This window comes from Melanotaenia boesemani, chromosome 8 (genome assembly GCF_017639745.1).
Source record: "Melanotaenia boesemani isolate fMelBoe1 chromosome 8, fMelBoe1.pri, whole genome shotgun sequence".
Taxonomy (NCBI): domain Eukaryota; kingdom Metazoa; phylum Chordata; class Actinopteri; order Atheriniformes; family Melanotaeniidae; genus Melanotaenia; species Melanotaenia boesemani.
The window spans coordinates 9,725,131-9,743,736 of NC_055689.1; the positions used below are offsets into that span (position 1 = coordinate 9,725,131).

General features: G+C 41.8%; 2 protein-coding genes across 2 annotated transcripts; both read left to right on the plus strand.

Annotated features, from left to right (window-relative positions):
• Positions 1 to 2,717: 2,717 nt before the first annotated feature.
• On the plus strand, positions 2,718 to 9,111 carry LOC121644258 (UDP-glucuronosyltransferase 1A1-like). Its single transcript, XM_041992102.1, has 9 exons — positions 2,718 to 3,798; positions 7,282 to 7,345; positions 7,426 to 7,574; positions 7,665 to 7,792; positions 7,882 to 7,975; positions 8,083 to 8,208; positions 8,282 to 8,369; positions 8,463 to 8,682; positions 8,785 to 9,111. Exons 1-9 carry the CDS (start codon positions 3,274 to 3,276, stop codon positions 9,053 to 9,055), a joined length of 1,665 nt encoding a protein of 554 aa, XP_041848036.1. The 5' UTR covers positions 2,718 to 3,273; the 3' UTR covers positions 9,056 to 9,111.
• On the plus strand, positions 3,193 to 17,341 carry LOC121644261 (UDP-glucuronosyltransferase 1A1-like). The gene is made up of 10 exons (XM_041992107.1): positions 3,193 to 3,211; positions 12,154 to 12,740; positions 15,506 to 15,569; positions 15,650 to 15,798; positions 15,895 to 16,022; positions 16,112 to 16,205; positions 16,313 to 16,438; positions 16,512 to 16,599; positions 16,693 to 16,912; positions 17,015 to 17,341. Exons 2-10 carry the CDS (start codon positions 12,216 to 12,218, stop codon positions 17,283 to 17,285), a joined length of 1,665 nt encoding a protein of 554 aa, XP_041848041.1. The 5' UTR covers positions 3,193 to 3,211; positions 12,154 to 12,215; the 3' UTR covers positions 17,286 to 17,341.
• Positions 17,342 to 18,606: the final 1,265 nt, after the last annotated feature.

Genomic DNA, 18,606 nt, shown 5'->3' on the forward strand with positions numbered 1-18,606 from the left:
CAGGCAGGCCATTCCAGAGTCGAGGGGCCCGGACAGAAAAAGCTCGGTCTCCTTTGGTCTTTAGTTTCGACCCCGGAACAGCCAAAAGAGACCTGCCTGAGGATCTAAGGCTCGTAGGTTGTCAGTAATTCCGTAATGTAGCTGGGTGCCAACCCTAAACGAGCTTTAAAAGTAATCAGTAAAACCTTAAAATCAACTCTAAAACGCACAGGGAGCCAGCTGCAGCGAGGCTAAAACAGGGTAATATGTTGTCTTTTATTGCCACCAATGAGAAGCCTAGATTATTTACTTAGTTTTTTTTATATTTATCTTATCTTCTGACTAGGTTTTTTTAAGTTGTTTTTCTTCTATTTTACAATCTTTTATGGCATTCAGTGTGGACGGCAAAGTAAGAATTTCTTTGTTCAGAGAAACTTGTTTCCGTATTGGGCAAATGACAATAAGCACTTTGAATCTTGAATCTTGAAGATAGTCCCGACACCATCCCCGTGACACTTTCCACCACTTCCACTCCTCTATCTCCACTTCCCCCCAACAGCAGGGGCCTGGGTCCTCCCACAACTGCCCACCCTAGAGGCCCCCTCCTCCCCCACCACAGTGACGACTCTCTCTATCCTTGAGAGTGATGTCAACAAACTGTTCAAGAGGCAATAACCTCTTTGTTATTGAAGTCATTTGAGCACCTTGTGCTGTCCTACCTGAAAGCCATCACGACCCTCTTCTAGGCCCACTACAGTTCGCCTACAGAGCTAAAAGGGCTGTGGACAATGCTGTGAACATGGCCCTCCACTTCATCTTACAGCACCTAGACTCCTCAGAAATCTATGCAAGGATAGAGGAACATAAAGGAGGAGCATGTGAAGCTGGGAGTGCATATCTCTGACTCTCAGACTATCAGCCTCGGTTCCCCTCAAGGCTGCGTCCTTTCCCCCTTTCTCTTCTCCCTGTACACCAATAACTGCACCTCCAGTCATCAATCTGTCAAGCTCCTGAAGTTTGCGGACAACACCACCCTCATTGGATTCATCTCTGGTGGGGATGAGTCTGCCTACAGGTGGGAGATTGACCATCGGGTGTCTTGGTGCAGTCAGAACAACCTGGAGCTCAATGCTCTAAAGACAGTGGAGTTGGCTGTGGACTTCAGAAAGAACACAGCCACACCTGCCCCCATCACCCTGTGTGACTCCCCAATTAGCACTGTGGAGTCCTTCTGTCTCCTGGGCACCATCACCAGCCAGGACCTCAAGTGAGAGCTGAACACCAGCTCCCTCAACAACAAAGCCCAGCATAGGAGGTACTTCCTGCGGCAGCTGAAGAAGCTCAACCTGCCAAAAACAATGATGGTGCACTTATACACCTCCATTATTTAGTCCATCCTCACCTCCTCCATCACCATCTGGTATGCTGCTGCCACTGCCAAGACCAAGAGCAGACTGCAGCGTATCATTTGATCTGCAGAGAAGGTTATTGGCTGCAATCTGCCTTCCCTCAAGGACTTGTTCACCACCAGGTCCCTGACGCATGCAGGAAAGATTGTGGCTGATCCCTCCCACCCCGGTCACAAACTCTTCAAGACGCTCCCCTCTGGCAAGAGGCTGCAGTCCATCAGGACTAAAACCTTATGCTATAAAAACAGTTTCTTCCCCTCTGCAACCGGCCTTATCAAAATAGCCCGGGACCCCCTTATGACTGACCTGGTTCAACCAGTTGAGGTTTGCCTAGGGCTCCACATTACCGACGAGAACCTAGAGGAGATGGTCGACTACACCATGGACTATATTAACTTCTGTATGGACCATAGACTATATATAAAAGATGGATGGAGCCCCTATGGCGTCACCCGTAGGTTTCTGAAGAGCAAAAGTAAAGCTTGTTGGGCGTTCCCACCGTCGCCATCTTGGTAGCGTCATGTGTGTGGTTAGTTTTGGAAAATCCAAAAATGGGCAAAGAGGTTGAGTTGAGAGGGGGACTGTGAAGGTGGGAGGGAATGATTGACAACCATCAAACTGCCTGTAGTTTTGCTCTGTTTTGGAGCCAGCTCCTAGCAGATAAGGGGTGAACTGCAATTTTTTTGCACTTCCGCATAGGCTTCACATTTTACAGGCAGGGGTTGCCACTTGGTATGGACGCTATTGTTCCAACTCAGAGCTCTGCCATGTACAGACATTTGTGGATGACACAGCCATTGTGGGTTATATCAGGAGTGGACAGGAGGATGAGTACAGAGAACTGATCCAGTACTTCGTCCCATGGTGTGACTCGAACCACCTGCTCCTCAACACCATCAAGACTAGGAACTTCAGGAGACCCAGGCCGCACACAGAGCCGGTCATCATCAAAGGAGACTGTGTGGAGGTGGCACACTACTATAAATGCCTGGGAGTGCAGCTGGATGAAATTTGACTGGACTGACTATCTATCTATCTGTCTATCTGTCTATCTATCTATCTATCTATCTATCTATCTATCTATCTATCTATCTATCTATCTATCTATCTATCTATCTATCTATCTATCTATCTATCTATACCATCAAAGCTCTTCATCTCAGGAAATTAGGTTACAGCAAAACAGACGGCTAATCATTTTTTGGTCACTGTATTGACCTCATATCAATAATTCATCTTTCACCATAGCTTCAGTATATGTACAGCATGTTATGGACATTAATATAAAAGTCACCTGTTGTAATGTTAATTAATGATGAAAAAAGAATATTTTATTAATTTAGGTAGTTTCAAGCAGAAAACATCTGAAATATTCAGGGCAGTAGGTAAGAACAACAACATCCTAGAATCCTCATTTGTGCAAACCAAAACAGGCTGCATCAGTAGAGAGTTATATTACAAAGCCTTAATGTTTCACCTGAAAGGGATTAGTTCCACTTTAACACTGTTCCTGCATAAGTACTGCAGTTTCACCCTCTGAACTTTTCTCCAGTACTCCAACTGTGAATGTGCATGTCCTAATGTGTGTAGACGGCAGTAAATTAAATTACTCAGTAACAGGCACTCCTCATCTCTGGCTGCTGAGGACTGAGATAGTAACCCCACTTCCAGTGAGGACTTTGAACACACACAAATCTCTGCTAACCCGCAGAGGAATTCCAACAATCCCAACAGAGGAGCCAAAAGGGAAGGAAATGTTTCTCTTATTCTGATTTAAATCGTAGAGAAGGGGGGGTTTTCTGATTTTTTCTTTTTCCTTCAAAATTGTACTGTTTCCCTGTGTTGGACCTTGAGAAGAAACATAGTTAAAAAGAAAGAAATTACAATGAGAAAAGCAATAGTGATTGTGTTTTTCAGCCTCTGTGTGGCCGTGGAGGTGAGTGGTGCTGCAGATAAGACGAGAGGATCTGTGAAAGAAAACCCTACACTAGAAAACACTAAGGAAGCGAAACAAGCTGACCCTGTTTCTGCAAGCAACAGCATTTCATCACCTTTTTTAGGTAAACTGCTGGTGGTGCCCATGGATGGGAGCCACTGGGTGGGCATAAAAGCCATTGCCCAGGAAATGGGTCGACGTGGACACCAGGTTACTGTGGTGATACCAGAATTTAGCATGAGGATGGGCCCAGGAAAACACTACAACACCATTGCCTATCCAGTCCCTTATGACCAGGCTTTCATTGACCATTTGATGTCTCTGAACAAGAATGCACTGACGAAATCTACAGAGCCTTTTTTGGAGAGGATACAGTCAAAATTCTCTCAATTGCAAAGGATTTTCAATTTTATGCACATCACCGCAGAGAAACTACTGTTCAACACCAGTCTCATCTCGCATCTGGAGCAGCAGGTGAGTGTGAATAACTTGCAATTTGAGCTTTGCAAATTATATTTGAACTGTAAAGCCTTCATAAGGAAGCAGCTTGACATGAAGGTGGATGTCATGAAACTGTTTAGAGATGACATTGCACTTAACCGCACTACACGCTCAAATGTTCTTGGTCATGTGATCAGTGGTAGTGAGGATATGCAAGTCAATTACATAAAAGTACAAATACAGTCATGGCACAATATCTTTGTGATGCTTCATTAGTGATAATGTATTGTAATGGATATCAGTCAGTTCTGCAAGATGTGCTTTTTGTATGTATTAATGTTATTTATATTTGTGTTTATGTGTGTCAGAAATATTGCATTATTAAAAATTAATTAATCAAAAACATGTACTTAGACAAAAAGTACCAGAAAACTTGACTTCTCGAGTACATGTGGATAGCAAATGCACTTAAATTATACTCCATCCCTGATTTGGGATGACATTTTAAGAGAAAACACAGAACTCTTCCGTGCTTCTCTTCCTCTGTTTTAATTATTTTTACAATCCCTTTTCAAAACAAAAATGCTAGATAATTATTTAGTTAAGTACGGAAGCTGAGAGTGGCCATTATTGGCTATTATTCCTTTTTAATCATTGTCTCATTTTTTCTTGTTATCTTGAGGACTGTTTTCTTGTGATAATGGGATAGTTTATTTCGTTATCTAAAAAAATTACTAATTTTGTTTTCTTAAGATAAACTGATTAAGGAGGGCTCAAAAGTAAGTGTGTGACACCTGATTTCATTGATCAAATCAGACCCAATGACAACTGATGGGAGGGGCTATACTCATGGTGTATATGTGTACTTATGTGTATGAATGACTGGTAAAACTTAACAGTCAGACACGTCACAATTTAAGCATTTATCAGACTTGATTAAAGTAAAATCAGATGTATTGATCCGTTGTGATTATTGCTTGATCTTGAGGCATCCCAGTAATAATAACAATAATAATGGATTAGATTTATATAGCATGTTTTTTCAAGAAACCCAAAGCGCTTTTACACTGTATCCATTATTCATTCACTCCTCATTCATACCTGGTGATGAACAAATACATTCCATTGCCATCATGAAGGCAGGATTTTGAACAAAGAACTGATGACAAACCTCTTGTTTCTAGCAGGGTTAGGCTGGTAGTCTAGCGGGGCTGCTAGAACAAATTACCCATCAGACACCACTCTCAGCGGCAAAACACAGGGGGAAGGTGGCAGTTAAATGTCTGTCCAGGGCTGTTTTGAGTGCACTGACTGGTTAGACATAAATGAATATGCAGAAACTGTGTCTGGATACATTAATGAATGTATGGATGATGTTTGTGTCACCAAAAGCATCACTGTCGGAGCAAATGACAAACCATGGATGACTGCTGAGGTGCAGCCTTGCTGAGAAACTTTGCTTTTAAATCTGGAGATACAGCTGCCCTCAGAACAGCAAGAGCCAACCTCAAATAAGCAATCAGAATGGCCAAAAGGGTCTATGGACAGAAAATACAGTCATTTTCAGGATCACAGGAACACCAGAAGACTGTGGTAGGAAATTAAATCTGTCACAAACTACAAGACATATCCTCACCCATGTGATGACAGCTATAACATCCTGAATGAACTCAATAATTATTTTGAAGCACTGAATAACACATCACCAGCAAAAGCCACCCCTCATTCTGATGAGCAGGTGATGTGTCTGGACCCGGCTGACATCCTCTGGATTCTAAGGAGAATCAATCCAAGGAAAGCTGCAGGCCCAGACCAGATACCAGACCAGACAAAGGATGGACAGAGCAGCTGCCGCATGTCCTCATGGATATATTTAACATCTCCCTGAGTCAGGCTGTTGTGTCATCATGCTATAAAACATCAGAAATTCTCCCAGTTAAATAAAAATCCCACAACCATGAATGACTATCGTCCTGTAGCTTTAACACTAACAACAATGAAGTGCTTCAAAAGGCTGATCAAGGATTACATCACATGTCCTACGCCAGCCACTCGACCCGCTCCAATTCACCTACCGTCTTAACTGTGCCATTTCCACAGCACCTGTCCCTGGAACATCTGGAGAAAAGGGATGCTCTCGTCCAGATGCTGTTTGACGACTTTAGCACAGCCATTAATACCATCATCTCTCAGCATCTGGTCAGCAAACTGGGCCCACAGGGACTGAGTATTTCCCCACGTAACTGGATATTGGAATTTTTAACAGACAGACCTTAGTACGTACAAGGAGGGAAGTAAGTGGGACACCATCTCTCTGAACACAGGTTCTCCACAGTGGTGCGTTCTGAGTCCCTTTCTCTTCACTCTGATGACCCATGACTGTTATGCAAAAGTCAGCATAAACATGATCATCAAGTATGCGGACAACACAACAGTGATGGGTCTCATTTGAGGTGATTAGAAGGAGGACTACAGAGAGGAGGTGAAGTCATGAAGGAATGGTGCAGCAGAAATAACCTGATCCTAAATGTCAAAAAAGAACTGGCGATCAATTTGAAGAAGAAACAGCCAACACACACCCCAGTCTAAGTCAAGGACACTGCTGTTGGACTAGTGCAACATGCCTATAGGGGTGCATGAGACTAACAACCTCACCTGGTCTCTGCACACCACCTCCATTGCCAAGAAGGCTCATCAGCGCATGACCTTCCTGCTGAGGTTAAAGAGAACGCATTTCAGTACATCAGTCTTCACCACTTTCCACAGGGGAACTATAGAGACCTAGCTAACTGGCAACAGCTTCTACGAGCAGCAGTGACTTGCACTGGAAAGCACTGAAAAGAGTGGTGAGGGCTGCTGAGAGAATTATTGGGGTCCCACTACCTCCTGTAACGGACTTGTAAAACAATATTTCCTGTGAAGGGCACTGAGGATTTCCAGAGACCCCACTCACCTTGACTGTAAACTGTTCTCTCTCCTACCCCCAAGAAAAAGGTACCACAGCCTGAGATGTAAAACTGCAAGGTTCAAAAACAGTTTTTTCCCCACCGCCATCCATCTTTTAAACAAAGCACTGTAAATAGGAGATATGTGCAATTATTTGAGAAACCCCACAATAACCTTCTACTTATGTGTGCAATATTAATGACCTACTAACTATGTTGTTTTTATAGTTATTTGACTAAATAAACTTTCATATTAGTATTTATTATTTCTCTCCGGTGTTTTTAACTAAGAGTTTTATTGGTGATTGTGCATCATTATCTTGTTCTGCAGTGCATCTTTGATGTAATTTTGCTGAATGACATAAACTGAATCTGAATTTGAATCTCTTCTTAAGCCTGGTGGATGGTGCATCTATGATTTTTAAATAGGAAATTCAAGTTGATTCATCACACAACTAGGATGTTTTCCACATTGCCCCAGTTCTGCTTACATGAGCCCAGGCTCAGAGGAGATGGAAATTCCTCTAATCTCATTTTTCCTGTCACCATCTCCCTTTTTTTAACTTCATAGAACTTTGATGCCGTTTTGACAGACCCTGTGATACCGACAGGTTCCTTAGTAGCTCGGAAATTAGGTAAGTTGCCCTGAACTTGAACTCTTGACATTTTAGTGCACCTGTATATTTTCTCACCAGTCATTTCTTAAAACTTTCAGGCATCCCCACCATTAATCTGCTGCGTGGGATTCCATGTGGTCTGGATATGAAGTCTGCAGGTTGCCCCTCCCCAAACTCATATGTGCCTCGGTTTTTCACTGGATACACAGACAGAATGAACTATAAGGAGAGAATTATCAACACTTTGGTGAGAATTTAAAGCTACAAATGAACAAAAAAAGATGGCTAATCTTGTTCAGTTATTTCAGTATATTCATGTCATTTTTATGGCACACAGGTGAGTTTAGTGGAGCCACTTTTCTGTCGACTGCTGTACTGGAAGTTTGATAATATAGCCTATCAGTTCCTGGAAGAAGAGGTGGGCATAGCAGAAGTGCTGTCAGAATCTGATATCTGGCTGCAGAGGTAATACATGCAAAGAATATTATTTATAATATTAATATTATATATTAATATTTTACAAGTTTCCCCGTCATATGATGCTGTTTTATCAGGATTGACTTCACACTGGAGTTCCCCCGTCCCCTCATGCCAAATATAATTCTAGTTGGAGGAATCAACTGCAACGTGAGAAATCCTCTTTCTCAAGTAAGATCTGTAAATTTCATGTTCCTATTAAATCCTCCAAAAATAACTACAGATGAATCAATGACGACCAATGAACGCAAGGTGCCATTTTGTGTGTATTTTTGCAGGATTTAGAGTCGTGGGTTTCAGGAGAGCACGGCTTTGTAGTCTTCACTCTGGGCTCCATGGTGTCAGATATGCCAGAAGAGATCACCTCCATCTTTATAGAAGCTTTCAGACAGATTCCACAGAAGGTAAAAAAAAACATTTATGAACATCTTTGAGAATGAATCTAAAGTCATAAACTAAAACCTTAATTATTGACAGGTCATATGGAGGTACACTGGAAAGGTTCCTGGGAACATTCCAGATAACGTGAAGATAATGAAATGGGTGCCACAAAATGACCTACTAGGTGTGTGAAATGCAACAAATCTTAAAACATGTCAGTCAGAGCTGATGATGTCTCACATATCACATCTGTTTGTTTCTACATGTTGTGTGTTAGCCCATCCTGGAGCACGAGCTTTCATCACTCATGCTGGCTCGCATGGTCTGTTTGAGGGTTTGTGTCATGCTGTCCCCATGGTGATGGTGCCAATTGGTGGGGACCAACCTGATAATGCAGAGAAGATGGCGAGCAGAGGAGCAGGAGTCGTGTTGGATATAACTTCTGTCACCACAGAAATAATAATTCAAGGACTGAATGAAGTCATCAATGACACCAGGTGAGGAGTCACAGTATGTTTTTTGTTGATCTTGCTCCATCTGGATCAGTTCAGCTGTGTTTGGCCTGTTTGAACTCTTGCCATCCATGTGTGTATGCTCAGGTACAAGGAGAACGTGGAGAAGTTGTCATCTCTTCATAAAGACCGGCCGATTGAACCACTCAATCTTTCAGTGTACTGGACAGAATTTGTGATGCGACACAAAGGGGCAAAGCACCTGAAAGCTGCTGTCCATGGTCTCAACTGGTTCCAGTACTTCTGCCTGGATGTTTTGGCACTAATGGCTGCTGTGGTGCTGGTTTTTGTAATACTGCTGACAAAATGCATGAAAGTGTGCTTCCAGAAACTTGGTAGGAAGAGAAAGCAGGACTAAGATGATGATGATATAAATTACTTTGTATCTTCACCTCACTGTAAAGGAACATTTTTTAGAAAATTGTGTAACTGTGTAAAGGGTTTTAAAATCTATTCTGTGACTGACTGGAACCTAGTGTAAAGATTTCAAAATTGGTGTGATGTGTTCAGATCTGTTAGTCCTTGTTAAAACTCTAGCAGCAGCGTTTTGTATGAGCTGCAGCTGTTTAATGCTCTTTTCAGGAAGCCCTGTTAAAAGGCCGACAACAGTTCAAGAGTCTCTTGGTTTCAGTCTTGCAGAGCTAGTATTTGGTCACAGACCTACTTAGAGCTCTAACAGAGAGATTCTTGCTTTCTGATGACATGCAGAGAAAGAGTGTGAAAGAATATGTTATGATGTTCGTGAACAGTTGTGCCGTGCAAACACCCTTGCCAAAAAATGTCTTGCAGTCTCACAGAAAAATATGAAGAAGATTTATGACTGGACCTCTGTTCAATACGAATTCCAAGTCGGTCATCTTGACCAATTCACACATGAACAGGAAGATGTAATATTATTAATCAATAAATTCCTGTGTCTTTTTGGTGATGTTCAACCCGCACAACTGTCTTTATGCATGCCATAGACATACAGAACGCCAAGCCCATAAAACAGCATCCATACCATGCTATCCATGTAAAATGTGCTCTTATGAAACTTGTTAGAACATGGCCAAGCCCAGTTTCAGTTCCTGGAGCTCACCTTGTCTGGAAACAAAACCTGATGGTTCAGTTTTTATTACTGATCTTCGTAAAGTGAACTTTGTAACTGTTCTTGATTCTTCCTCTTTCCATGATTGAGGAATGTCTGGAAAATATTGATGCCGCTAGATACATGACAATTACATCTCCTTAAAGGTTACTGGCAAGTTCATTTAACCAGGCACGGCGCCAGGATTTTTTTTCTCCTGGTGCTAATGAGGGACTTGACCAATACGTGGGGGTGCTAAGAAAATAACAGATTTCCATGACTTAGGTAACTTTATACATAGGTTATCGATTTTTTCAATAAAAGTGGCTAAGATACACAGCAATTTAACTGAATTAGCCAAAGAACATTCAGCAAAATAACCAGGCCTACAACGAGCCACAAAGCAACGGCAAAAATGTTTTCACGTGGAAAGGTGCAAGATTCAGCACCAGACAGTGACCATGTGATAAACAAGCAACACATACAGAATGCAACAAACGCATTTATTCTACATGCATAATTAATGAAATCAACTATGCATTGCTTTTATTGCCTCGGATCACAACATAACTTAAGAAATTAAACTGATTGCGAGATAAATTTAACATACTACACAGTGCAGGCGCAACGAGAAGTGCAAACAATTTGTATCTAATGATTCGGACCACAACATGGTAAAAAATGGAGATAATAATACCAAAGCCACAGCGAGAAGTGCAACACTCCGTACCTGTTAATTAGGCACACACAACTCAGCCTAGCGTGAGTTTCAACAAAAAGTTTCCGCCCGCCCTCTGTCCCCTCTTAATCAGTGCACAGAAGAAACATGCAAGCGGAGAATCTCCGCAAACTGTTTTTAAACTAATACATTCCTTTATTATAATATTATATATAAATTCATAATTATATTTTTTATAATCTAATTTCTTGGGGGGGCTTAATGGGGCTACACAGATTTATCACGGGGCTGTAGCACCCCCTAGCCCCGGTGTGGCGCCGTGGATGCATTTAACTGATCATGCCTCTGATATTTCAGCTTTTGTAACCCCTGACAGCTTCTTGCAGTATGTTCTCATGGCCTTTTGTATGGGCAATGCACCTGCAACATCAAAAGATTTGTAAATAAAGTTTGAGCTGGTCTCCTGAACTCCTCTGCATGAGAGCCGGCTCTAGTCTTCAGTCTAGACTTCAGTCTAAGCAGAATAAGATTTGGGGGCCTTACCCCTTTATGCCATGAAGTTTTGGGGTTTTTGGGCCGATGTGACACCTTAAGTCATGGTATATTGTATGTTAACTCTAGGAAGAAGCTAAAAATACACTTACCAGACAGAAAGAGACAAAAAATTATGCAATTTATTTTGTTTGCCCCTTCAGCGCATATTTAACCTGAGCTTGGGACAGAAGAGGGTTCCCCAGCTGTGGAAGACATGCTGCGTCATTCCAATCCCTAAGAAACCACATCCTGGGGAGCCGAAAGACTTCAGGCCGGTTGCCCTGACATCACATGTGATGAAGACCATGGAACGGCTGCTGCTCCATCATCTGAGCCGACAGACCCACCACGCTTTTGACCCTCTGCAGCTTGCTTACCAGGAGAAGGTAGGAGTGAAGGATGCCATCATCTTTTTGGTCCACCAATTTCTCTCACACCTGGACAGAAGCAGTGTTGCTGTGAGGATTGCATTTTTGGACTTCTCCAGTGCCTTTAACACCATCCAGCCACTGCTCCTCAGGGACAAACTGACAGTGATGGTAGTAGAATCACACCTGGCGGCATGGATTACACACTACCTGACTTTTAGACCTCAGTACATGAGGCTGGGGGACTGTAGGTCAAACACTGTGGTCAGCAGGAGCACCGCAGGGACCTATGCTTTCTCTGGTCCTGTTCACCCTATACACATCTGACTTTCAGTACAACTCAGAGCTCTGCCATGTACAGACTTTCATGGACGATGCCAGTGGATAACAGCGACATCCCAGAATCCTCATTTGTGTAAACCACGACAGTCTACATCAGCAGAGAGTCATATTACAAAACCTTAATATTTCACCTGAACAGGATTAGTGTGATGCCCTTTAACACTGTTCTTGCATAAGTACTGCAGTTTCACCCTCTGAACTTTTCTCCAGTTCTCCAACTGTGACAGGTTCTTTTGTGTGTGGACTGCAGTAAATTATATTACTCAGTAACAGGCACTCCTCATCTCTGGCTGCTGAGGACTGAGATAGTAACCCCACTTCCAGTGAGGACTTTGAACACACACAAATCTCTGCTAACCCGCAGAGGAATCCTGACAGAGGAGTAAGAAAGGAAGGAAATGTTTCACTTATTCACCTTTAAATCATAGAGAAGGGGGGGTTTCTGAAAACTTTTTTTCTTCAAAATTGTACTGTTTCCCTGTGTTGGACCTTGAGAAGACACATAGTTAGAAAGAAAGAAATTACAATGAGAAAAGCAGTAGTGATTGTGTTTTTCAGCCTCTGTATGGCCGTGGAGGTGAGTGGTGCTGCAGATAAGACGAGAGGATCTGTGAAAGAAAACCCTACACTAGAAAACACTAAGGAAGCGAAACAAGCTGACCCTGTTCCTGCAAGCAACAGCATTTCATCACCTTTTTTAGGTAAACTGCTGGTGGTGCCCATGGATGGGAGCCACTGGGTGGGCATAAAAGCCATTGCCCAGGAAATGGGTCGACGTGGACACCAGGTTACTGTGGTGATACCAGAATTTAGCATGAGGATGGGCCCAGGAAAACATTACAACACCATCACCTTTCCAGTCCCTTATGACCAGGCTGTCATTGACCATTTGATGTCTCTGAACAAGGATACACTGAAGAAATCTACAGAGCCTTTTTTGGAGAGGATACAGTCAAAATTTTCTCAATTCCAAAGGATTTTCAATTTTATACACATCACTGTAGAGAAACTACTGTTCAACACCAGTCTCATCTCACATCTGGAGCAGCAGGTGAGTGTGAATAACTTGCAATTTGAGCTTTGCAAATTATATTTGAACTGTAAAGCCTTCATAAGGAAGCAGCTTGACATGAAGGTGGATGTCATGAAACTGTTTAGAGATGACATTGCACTTAACCGCACTACACGCTCAAATGCTCTTGGTCATGTGATCAGTGGTAGTGAGGATATGCAAGTCAATTACATAAAAGTACAAATACAGTAATGGCACAATATTTTTGTGATGCTTCATTAGTGATAAAATATTGTAATGCATATCAGTCAGTTCTGCAAGATGTGCTTTTGGTATGCATGTATGTAATTAATGTTATTTATATTTGTGTTTATGTGTGTGAGAAATATTGCATTATTAAAAATCAATTAATCAAAAACATATACTTAGACAAAAAGTACCAGAAAACTCGACTTCTCGAGTACATGTGGTTAGCAAATGCACTTAAATGATGCTTCATCCCTGAGCTGAGATGAAGTTTCAAGAGAAAACACAGAACTCTTCCATGCTGCTCTGCCTCTGTGATCATTATTTTTACAATCCCTTTTCAAAACAAAAATGCTAGATAATTATTTAGTTAAGTACGGAAGCTGAGAGTGGCCATTATTGGCTATTATTCCTTTTTAATCATTATCTCATTTTTTCTTGTTATCTTGAGGACTGTTTTCTTGTGATAATGGGATAGTTTATTTCGTTATCTAAAAAAATAACTAAGTTTGTTTTCTTAAGATAAACTGATTAAGGAGGGCTCAAAAGTAAGTGTGTGACACCTGATTTCATTGATCAAATCAGACCCAATGACAACTGATGGGAGGGGCTATACTCATGGTGTATATGTGTACTTATGTGTATGAATGACTGGTAAAACTTAACAGTCAGACACGTCACAATTTAAGCATTTATCAGACTTGATAAAAAGTAAAATCAGATGTATTGATCAGTTGTGATTATTGCTTGATCTTGAGGCATCCCAGTAATAATAACAATAATAATGGATTAGATTTATATAGCATGTTTTTTCAAGAAACCCAAAGCGCTTTTACACTGTATCCATTATTCATTCACTCCTCATTCATACCTGGTGATGAACAAATACATTCCAATGCCATCATGAAGGCAGGATTTTGAACAAAGAACTGGTGACAAACCTCTTGTTTCTAGCAGGGTTAGGCTGGTAGTCTAGCGGGGCTGCTATTGGCCTAGAAAAAATTACCCATCTTGCTGCGGAGAAACTCTCAGAGGCAAAACAAAGGGTGAAGGTGGCAGTTAAATGTCTGTCCTTTTACCTCCCCTAGGAATTTTCAGTGATATTAATAGGAGCTGTTTATATCCCACAGAGACACCAAAGTAGCCGCTGACACACTCTGCCGTTACATAGATGATCTGCAAACCACATACCCAGAGCAGGGTGGTATTCATTGTGGCTGGGGTTTACCCCACTTTTAACAACATGTTGATTTTACAACTTGGGGAGCCAACATTCTGGATCATCTCTACACCAAAATAGCATTCAAAGCAGACCCCCCCCACCCCCACCCCCACCCCCACCTCAGCTCATCAGACCACATCTCAATTATACTAACCCCAGCATACAGACATCGGCTCAACAAAACAAAACCATCACTAAAACAGGTGAGAGTCAGGCCAGAGGGAACCATGACAGCATTTCAGGGCTGTTTTGAGTGCACTGACTGGTTAGACATAAATGAATATGCAGAAACTGTGTCTGGCTACATTAATGAATGTATGGATGATGTTTGTGTCACCAAAAGCATCACTGTCAGAGCAAATGACAAACCATGGATGACTGCTGAGGTGCAGCCTTGCTGAGAAACTCTGCTTTTAAATCTGGAGATACAGCTGCCCTCAGAACAGCAAGAGCCAACCTCAAATAAGCAATCAGAATGGCCAAAAGGGTCTATGGACAGAAAATACAGTCATTTTCAGGATCACAGGAACACCAGAAGACTGTGGCAGGAAATTAAATCTGTCACAAACTACAAGACATATCCTCACCCATGTGATGACAGCAATAACATCCTGAATGAACTCAATGCAAACGCAATGACGCATGTCCTCACGGATATATTTAACATCTCCCTGAGTCAGGCTGTTGTGTCATCATGCTATAAAACATCAGAAATTCTCCCAGTTAAATAAAAATCCCACAACCATGAATGACTATCGTCCTGTAGCTTTAACACTAACAACAATGAAGTGCTTCAAAAGGCTGATCAAGGATCACATCACATGTCCTATGCCAGCCACTCGACCCGCTCCAATTCACCTACCATCCTAACCGTGCCATTTCCACAGCACCTGTGCCTGGAACATCTGGAGAAAAGGGATGCTCTCGTCCAGATGCTGTTTGATGACTTTAGCACAGCCATTAATACCATCATCTCTCAGCATCTGGTCAGCAAACTTGGCCCACAGGGACTGAGTATTTCCCCACGTAACTGGATATTGGAATTTTTAACAGACAGGCATCACTATGTACGGGGAGGGAAGTAAAAGTCGGACACCATCTCTCTGAGCACAGGTTCTCCACAGCGGTGCGTTCTGAGTCCCCTCCTCTTCACTCAGATGACCCACGACTGTTGTGAAAAGTCAGCATAAACATGATCATCAAGTATGCGGACAACACAACAGTGGTCTCATTCCACATTGCCCAAATTCTGCTTACATGAGCCCAGGCTCAGAGGAAATGGAAATTCTTCATTCTCATTTTTCTTTTCACCATCTCCCTTTCTTTAACTTCATAGAACTTTGATGCCGTTTTGACAGACCCTATGATACCGGCAGGCTCATTAATAGCTCGAAAATTAGGTAGGTTGCCCTGAATTTGGACTCTTGGCATTTTAGTGTACTTGTATATGTTCTCACCAGTCATTTCTTAAAACTTTCAGGCATCCCCACCATTAATCTGCTGCGTGGGATTCCATGTGGTCTGGATTTGACGGCTGCAGGTTGCCCCGCCCCAAGCTCATATGTGCCTCGGTTTTTTACTGGATACACAGACAAAATGAACTATAAGGAGAGAATTATCAACACTTTGGTGAGAATTTAAAGCCACACATGAACAAAAAAAGATGGCTAATCTTGTTCAGTTATCGTTATTTCAGTATATTCATGACATTTTTATGACACACAGGTGAGTTTAGTGGAGCCACTTTTCTGTCGACTGCTGTACTGGAAGTTTGATAATATAGCCTATCAGTTCCTGGAAGAAGAGGTGGGCATAGCAGAAGTGCTGTCAGAATCTGATATCTGGCTGCAGAGGTAATACATGCAAAGAATATTATTTATAATATTTATATTATATATTAATATTTTACAAGTTTCCCCGTCATATGATGCTGTTCTATCAGGATTGACTTCACACTGGAGTTCCCCCGTCCCCTCATGCCAAATATAATTCTAGTTGGTGGAATCAACTGCAACGTGAGAAATCCTCTTCCTCAAGTAAGACCTATGAATTTTAGCTTCCTTTTAAATCCTCCAAAAATAACTACAGATGAATCAATGACAACCCATGAACGCAAGGTGCCATTTTGTGTGTATTTTTGCAGGATTTAGAGTCATGGGTTTCAGGAAAGCACGGCTTTGTAGTCTTTACTCTGGGCTCCATGGTGTCAGATATGCCAGAAGAGATCACCTCCATCTTTATAGAAGCTTTCAGACAGATTCCACAGAAGGTAAAAAAAAACATTTATGAACATCTTTGAGAATGAATCTAAAGTCATAAACTAAAACCTTAATTATTGACAGGTCATATGGAGGTACACTGGAAAGGTTCCTGGGAACATTCCAGATAACGTGAAGATAATGAAATGGGTGCCACAAAATGACCTACTAGGTGTGTGAAATGCAACAAATCTTAAAACATGTCAGTCAGAGCTGATGATGTCTCACATATCACATCTGTTTGTTTCTACATGTTGTGTGTTAGCCCATCCTGGAGCACGAGCTTTCATCACTCATGCTGGCTCGCATGGTCTGTTTGAGGGTTTGTGTCATGCTGTCCCCATGGTGATGGTGCCAATTGGTGGGGACCAACCTGATAATGCAGAGAAGATGGCGAGCAGAGGAGCAGGAGTCGTGTTGGATATAACTTCTGTCACCACAGAAATAATAATTCAAGGACTGAATGAAGTCATCAATGACACCAGGTGAGGAGTCACAGTATGTTTTTTGTTGATCTTGCTCCATCTGGATCAGTTCAGCTGTGTTTGGCCTGTTTGAACTCTTGCCATCCATGTGTGTATGCTCAGGTACAAGGAGAACGTGGAGAAGTTGTCATCTCTTCATAAAGACCGGCCGATTGAACCACTCAATCTTTCAGTGTACTGGACAGAATTTGTGATGCGACACAAAGGGGCAAAGCACCTGAAAGCTGCTGTCCATGGTCTCAACTGGTTCCAGTACTTCTGCCTGGATGTTTTGGCACTAATGGCTGCTGTGGTGCTGGTTTTTGTAATACTGCTGACAAAATGCATGAAAGTGTGCTTCCAGAAACTTGGTAGGAAGAGAAAGCAGGACTAAGATGATGATGATATAAATTACTTTGTATCTTCACCTCACTGTAAAGGAACATTTTTTAGAAAATTGTGTAACTGTGTAAAGGGTTTTAAAATCTATTCTGTGACTGACTGGAACCTAGTGTAAAGATTTCAAAATTGGTGTGATGTGTTCAGATCTGTTAGTCCTTGTTAAAACTCTAGCAGCAGCGTTTTGTATGAGCTGCAGCTGTTTAATGCTCTTTTCAGGAAGCCCTGTTAAAAGGCCGACAACAGTTCAAGAGTCTCTTGGTTTCAGTCTTGCAGAGCTAGTATTTGGTCACAGACCTACTTAGAGCTCTAACAGAGAGATTCTTGCTTTCTGATGACATGCAGAGAAAGAGTGTGAAAGAATATGTTATGATGTTCGTGAACAGTTGTGCCGTGCAAACACCCTTGCCAAAAAATGTCTTGCAGTCTCACAGAAAAATATGAAGAAGATTTATGACTGGACCTCTGTTCAATACGAATTCCAAGTCGGTCATCTTGACCAATTCACACATGAACAGGAAGATGTAATATTATTAATCAATAAATTCCTGTGTCTTTTTGGTGATGTTCAACCCGCACAACTGTCTTTATGCATGCCATAGACATACAGAACGCCAAGCCCATAAAACAGCATCCATACCATGCTATCCATGTAAAATGTGCTCTTATGAAACTTGTTAGAACATGGCCAAGCCCAGTTTCAGTTCCTGGAGCTCACCTTGTCTGGAAACAAAACCTGATGGTTCAGTTTTTATTACTGATCTTCGTAAAGTGAACTTTGTAACTGTTCTTGATTCTTCCTCTTTCCATGATTGAGGAATGTCTGGAAAATATTGATGCCGCTAGATACATGACAATTACATCTCCTTAAAGGTTACTGGCAAGTTCATTTAACCAGGCACGGCGCCAGGATTTTTTTTCTCCTGGTGCTAATGAGGGACTTGACCAATACGTGGGGGTGCTAAGAAAATAACAGATTTCCATGACTTAGGTAACTTTATACATAGGTTATCGATTTTTTCAATAAAAGTGGCTAAGATACACAGCAATTTAACTGAATTAGCCAAAGAACATTCAGCAAAATAACCAGGCCTACAACGAGCCACAAAGCAACGGCAAAAATGTTTTCACGTGGAAAGGTGCAAGATTCAGCACCAGACAGTGACCATGTGATAAACAAGCAACACATACAGAATGCAACAAACGCATTTATTCTACATGCATAATTAATGAAATCAACTATGCATTGCTTTTATTGCCTCGGATCACAACATAACTTAAGAAATTAAACTGATTGCGAGATAAATTTAACATAC

What these genes read in the sequence shown, in the direction of transcription:
- LOC121644261 (XM_041992107.1), top strand. Translation starts at nt 12,216, where the DNA reads ATGAGAAAAGCAGTAGTGATTGTGTTTTTCAGCCTCTGTATGGCCGTG. An exon ending in ATTAATAGCTCGAAAATTAG is followed by an intron (nt 15,570 to 15,649) that starts GTAGGTTGCCCT and finishes TAAAACTTTCAG; the next exon opens with GCATCCCCACCATTAATCTG. An exon ending in AGAGAATTATCAACACTTTG is followed by an intron (nt 15,799 to 15,894) that starts GTGAGAATTTAA and finishes TATGACACACAG; the next exon opens with GTGAGTTTAGTGGAGCCACT.
- LOC121644258 (XM_041992102.1), top strand. Translation starts at nt 3,274, where the DNA reads ATGAGAAAAGCAATAGTGATTGTGTTTTTCAGCCTCTGTGTGGCCGTG. An exon ending in CTTAGTAGCTCGGAAATTAG is followed by an intron (nt 7,346 to 7,425) that starts GTAAGTTGCCCT and finishes TAAAACTTTCAG; the next exon opens with GCATCCCCACCATTAATCTG. An exon ending in TCTGATATCTGGCTGCAGAG is followed by an intron (nt 7,793 to 7,881) that starts GTAATACATGCA and finishes CTGTTTTATCAG; the next exon opens with GATTGACTTCACACTGGAGT.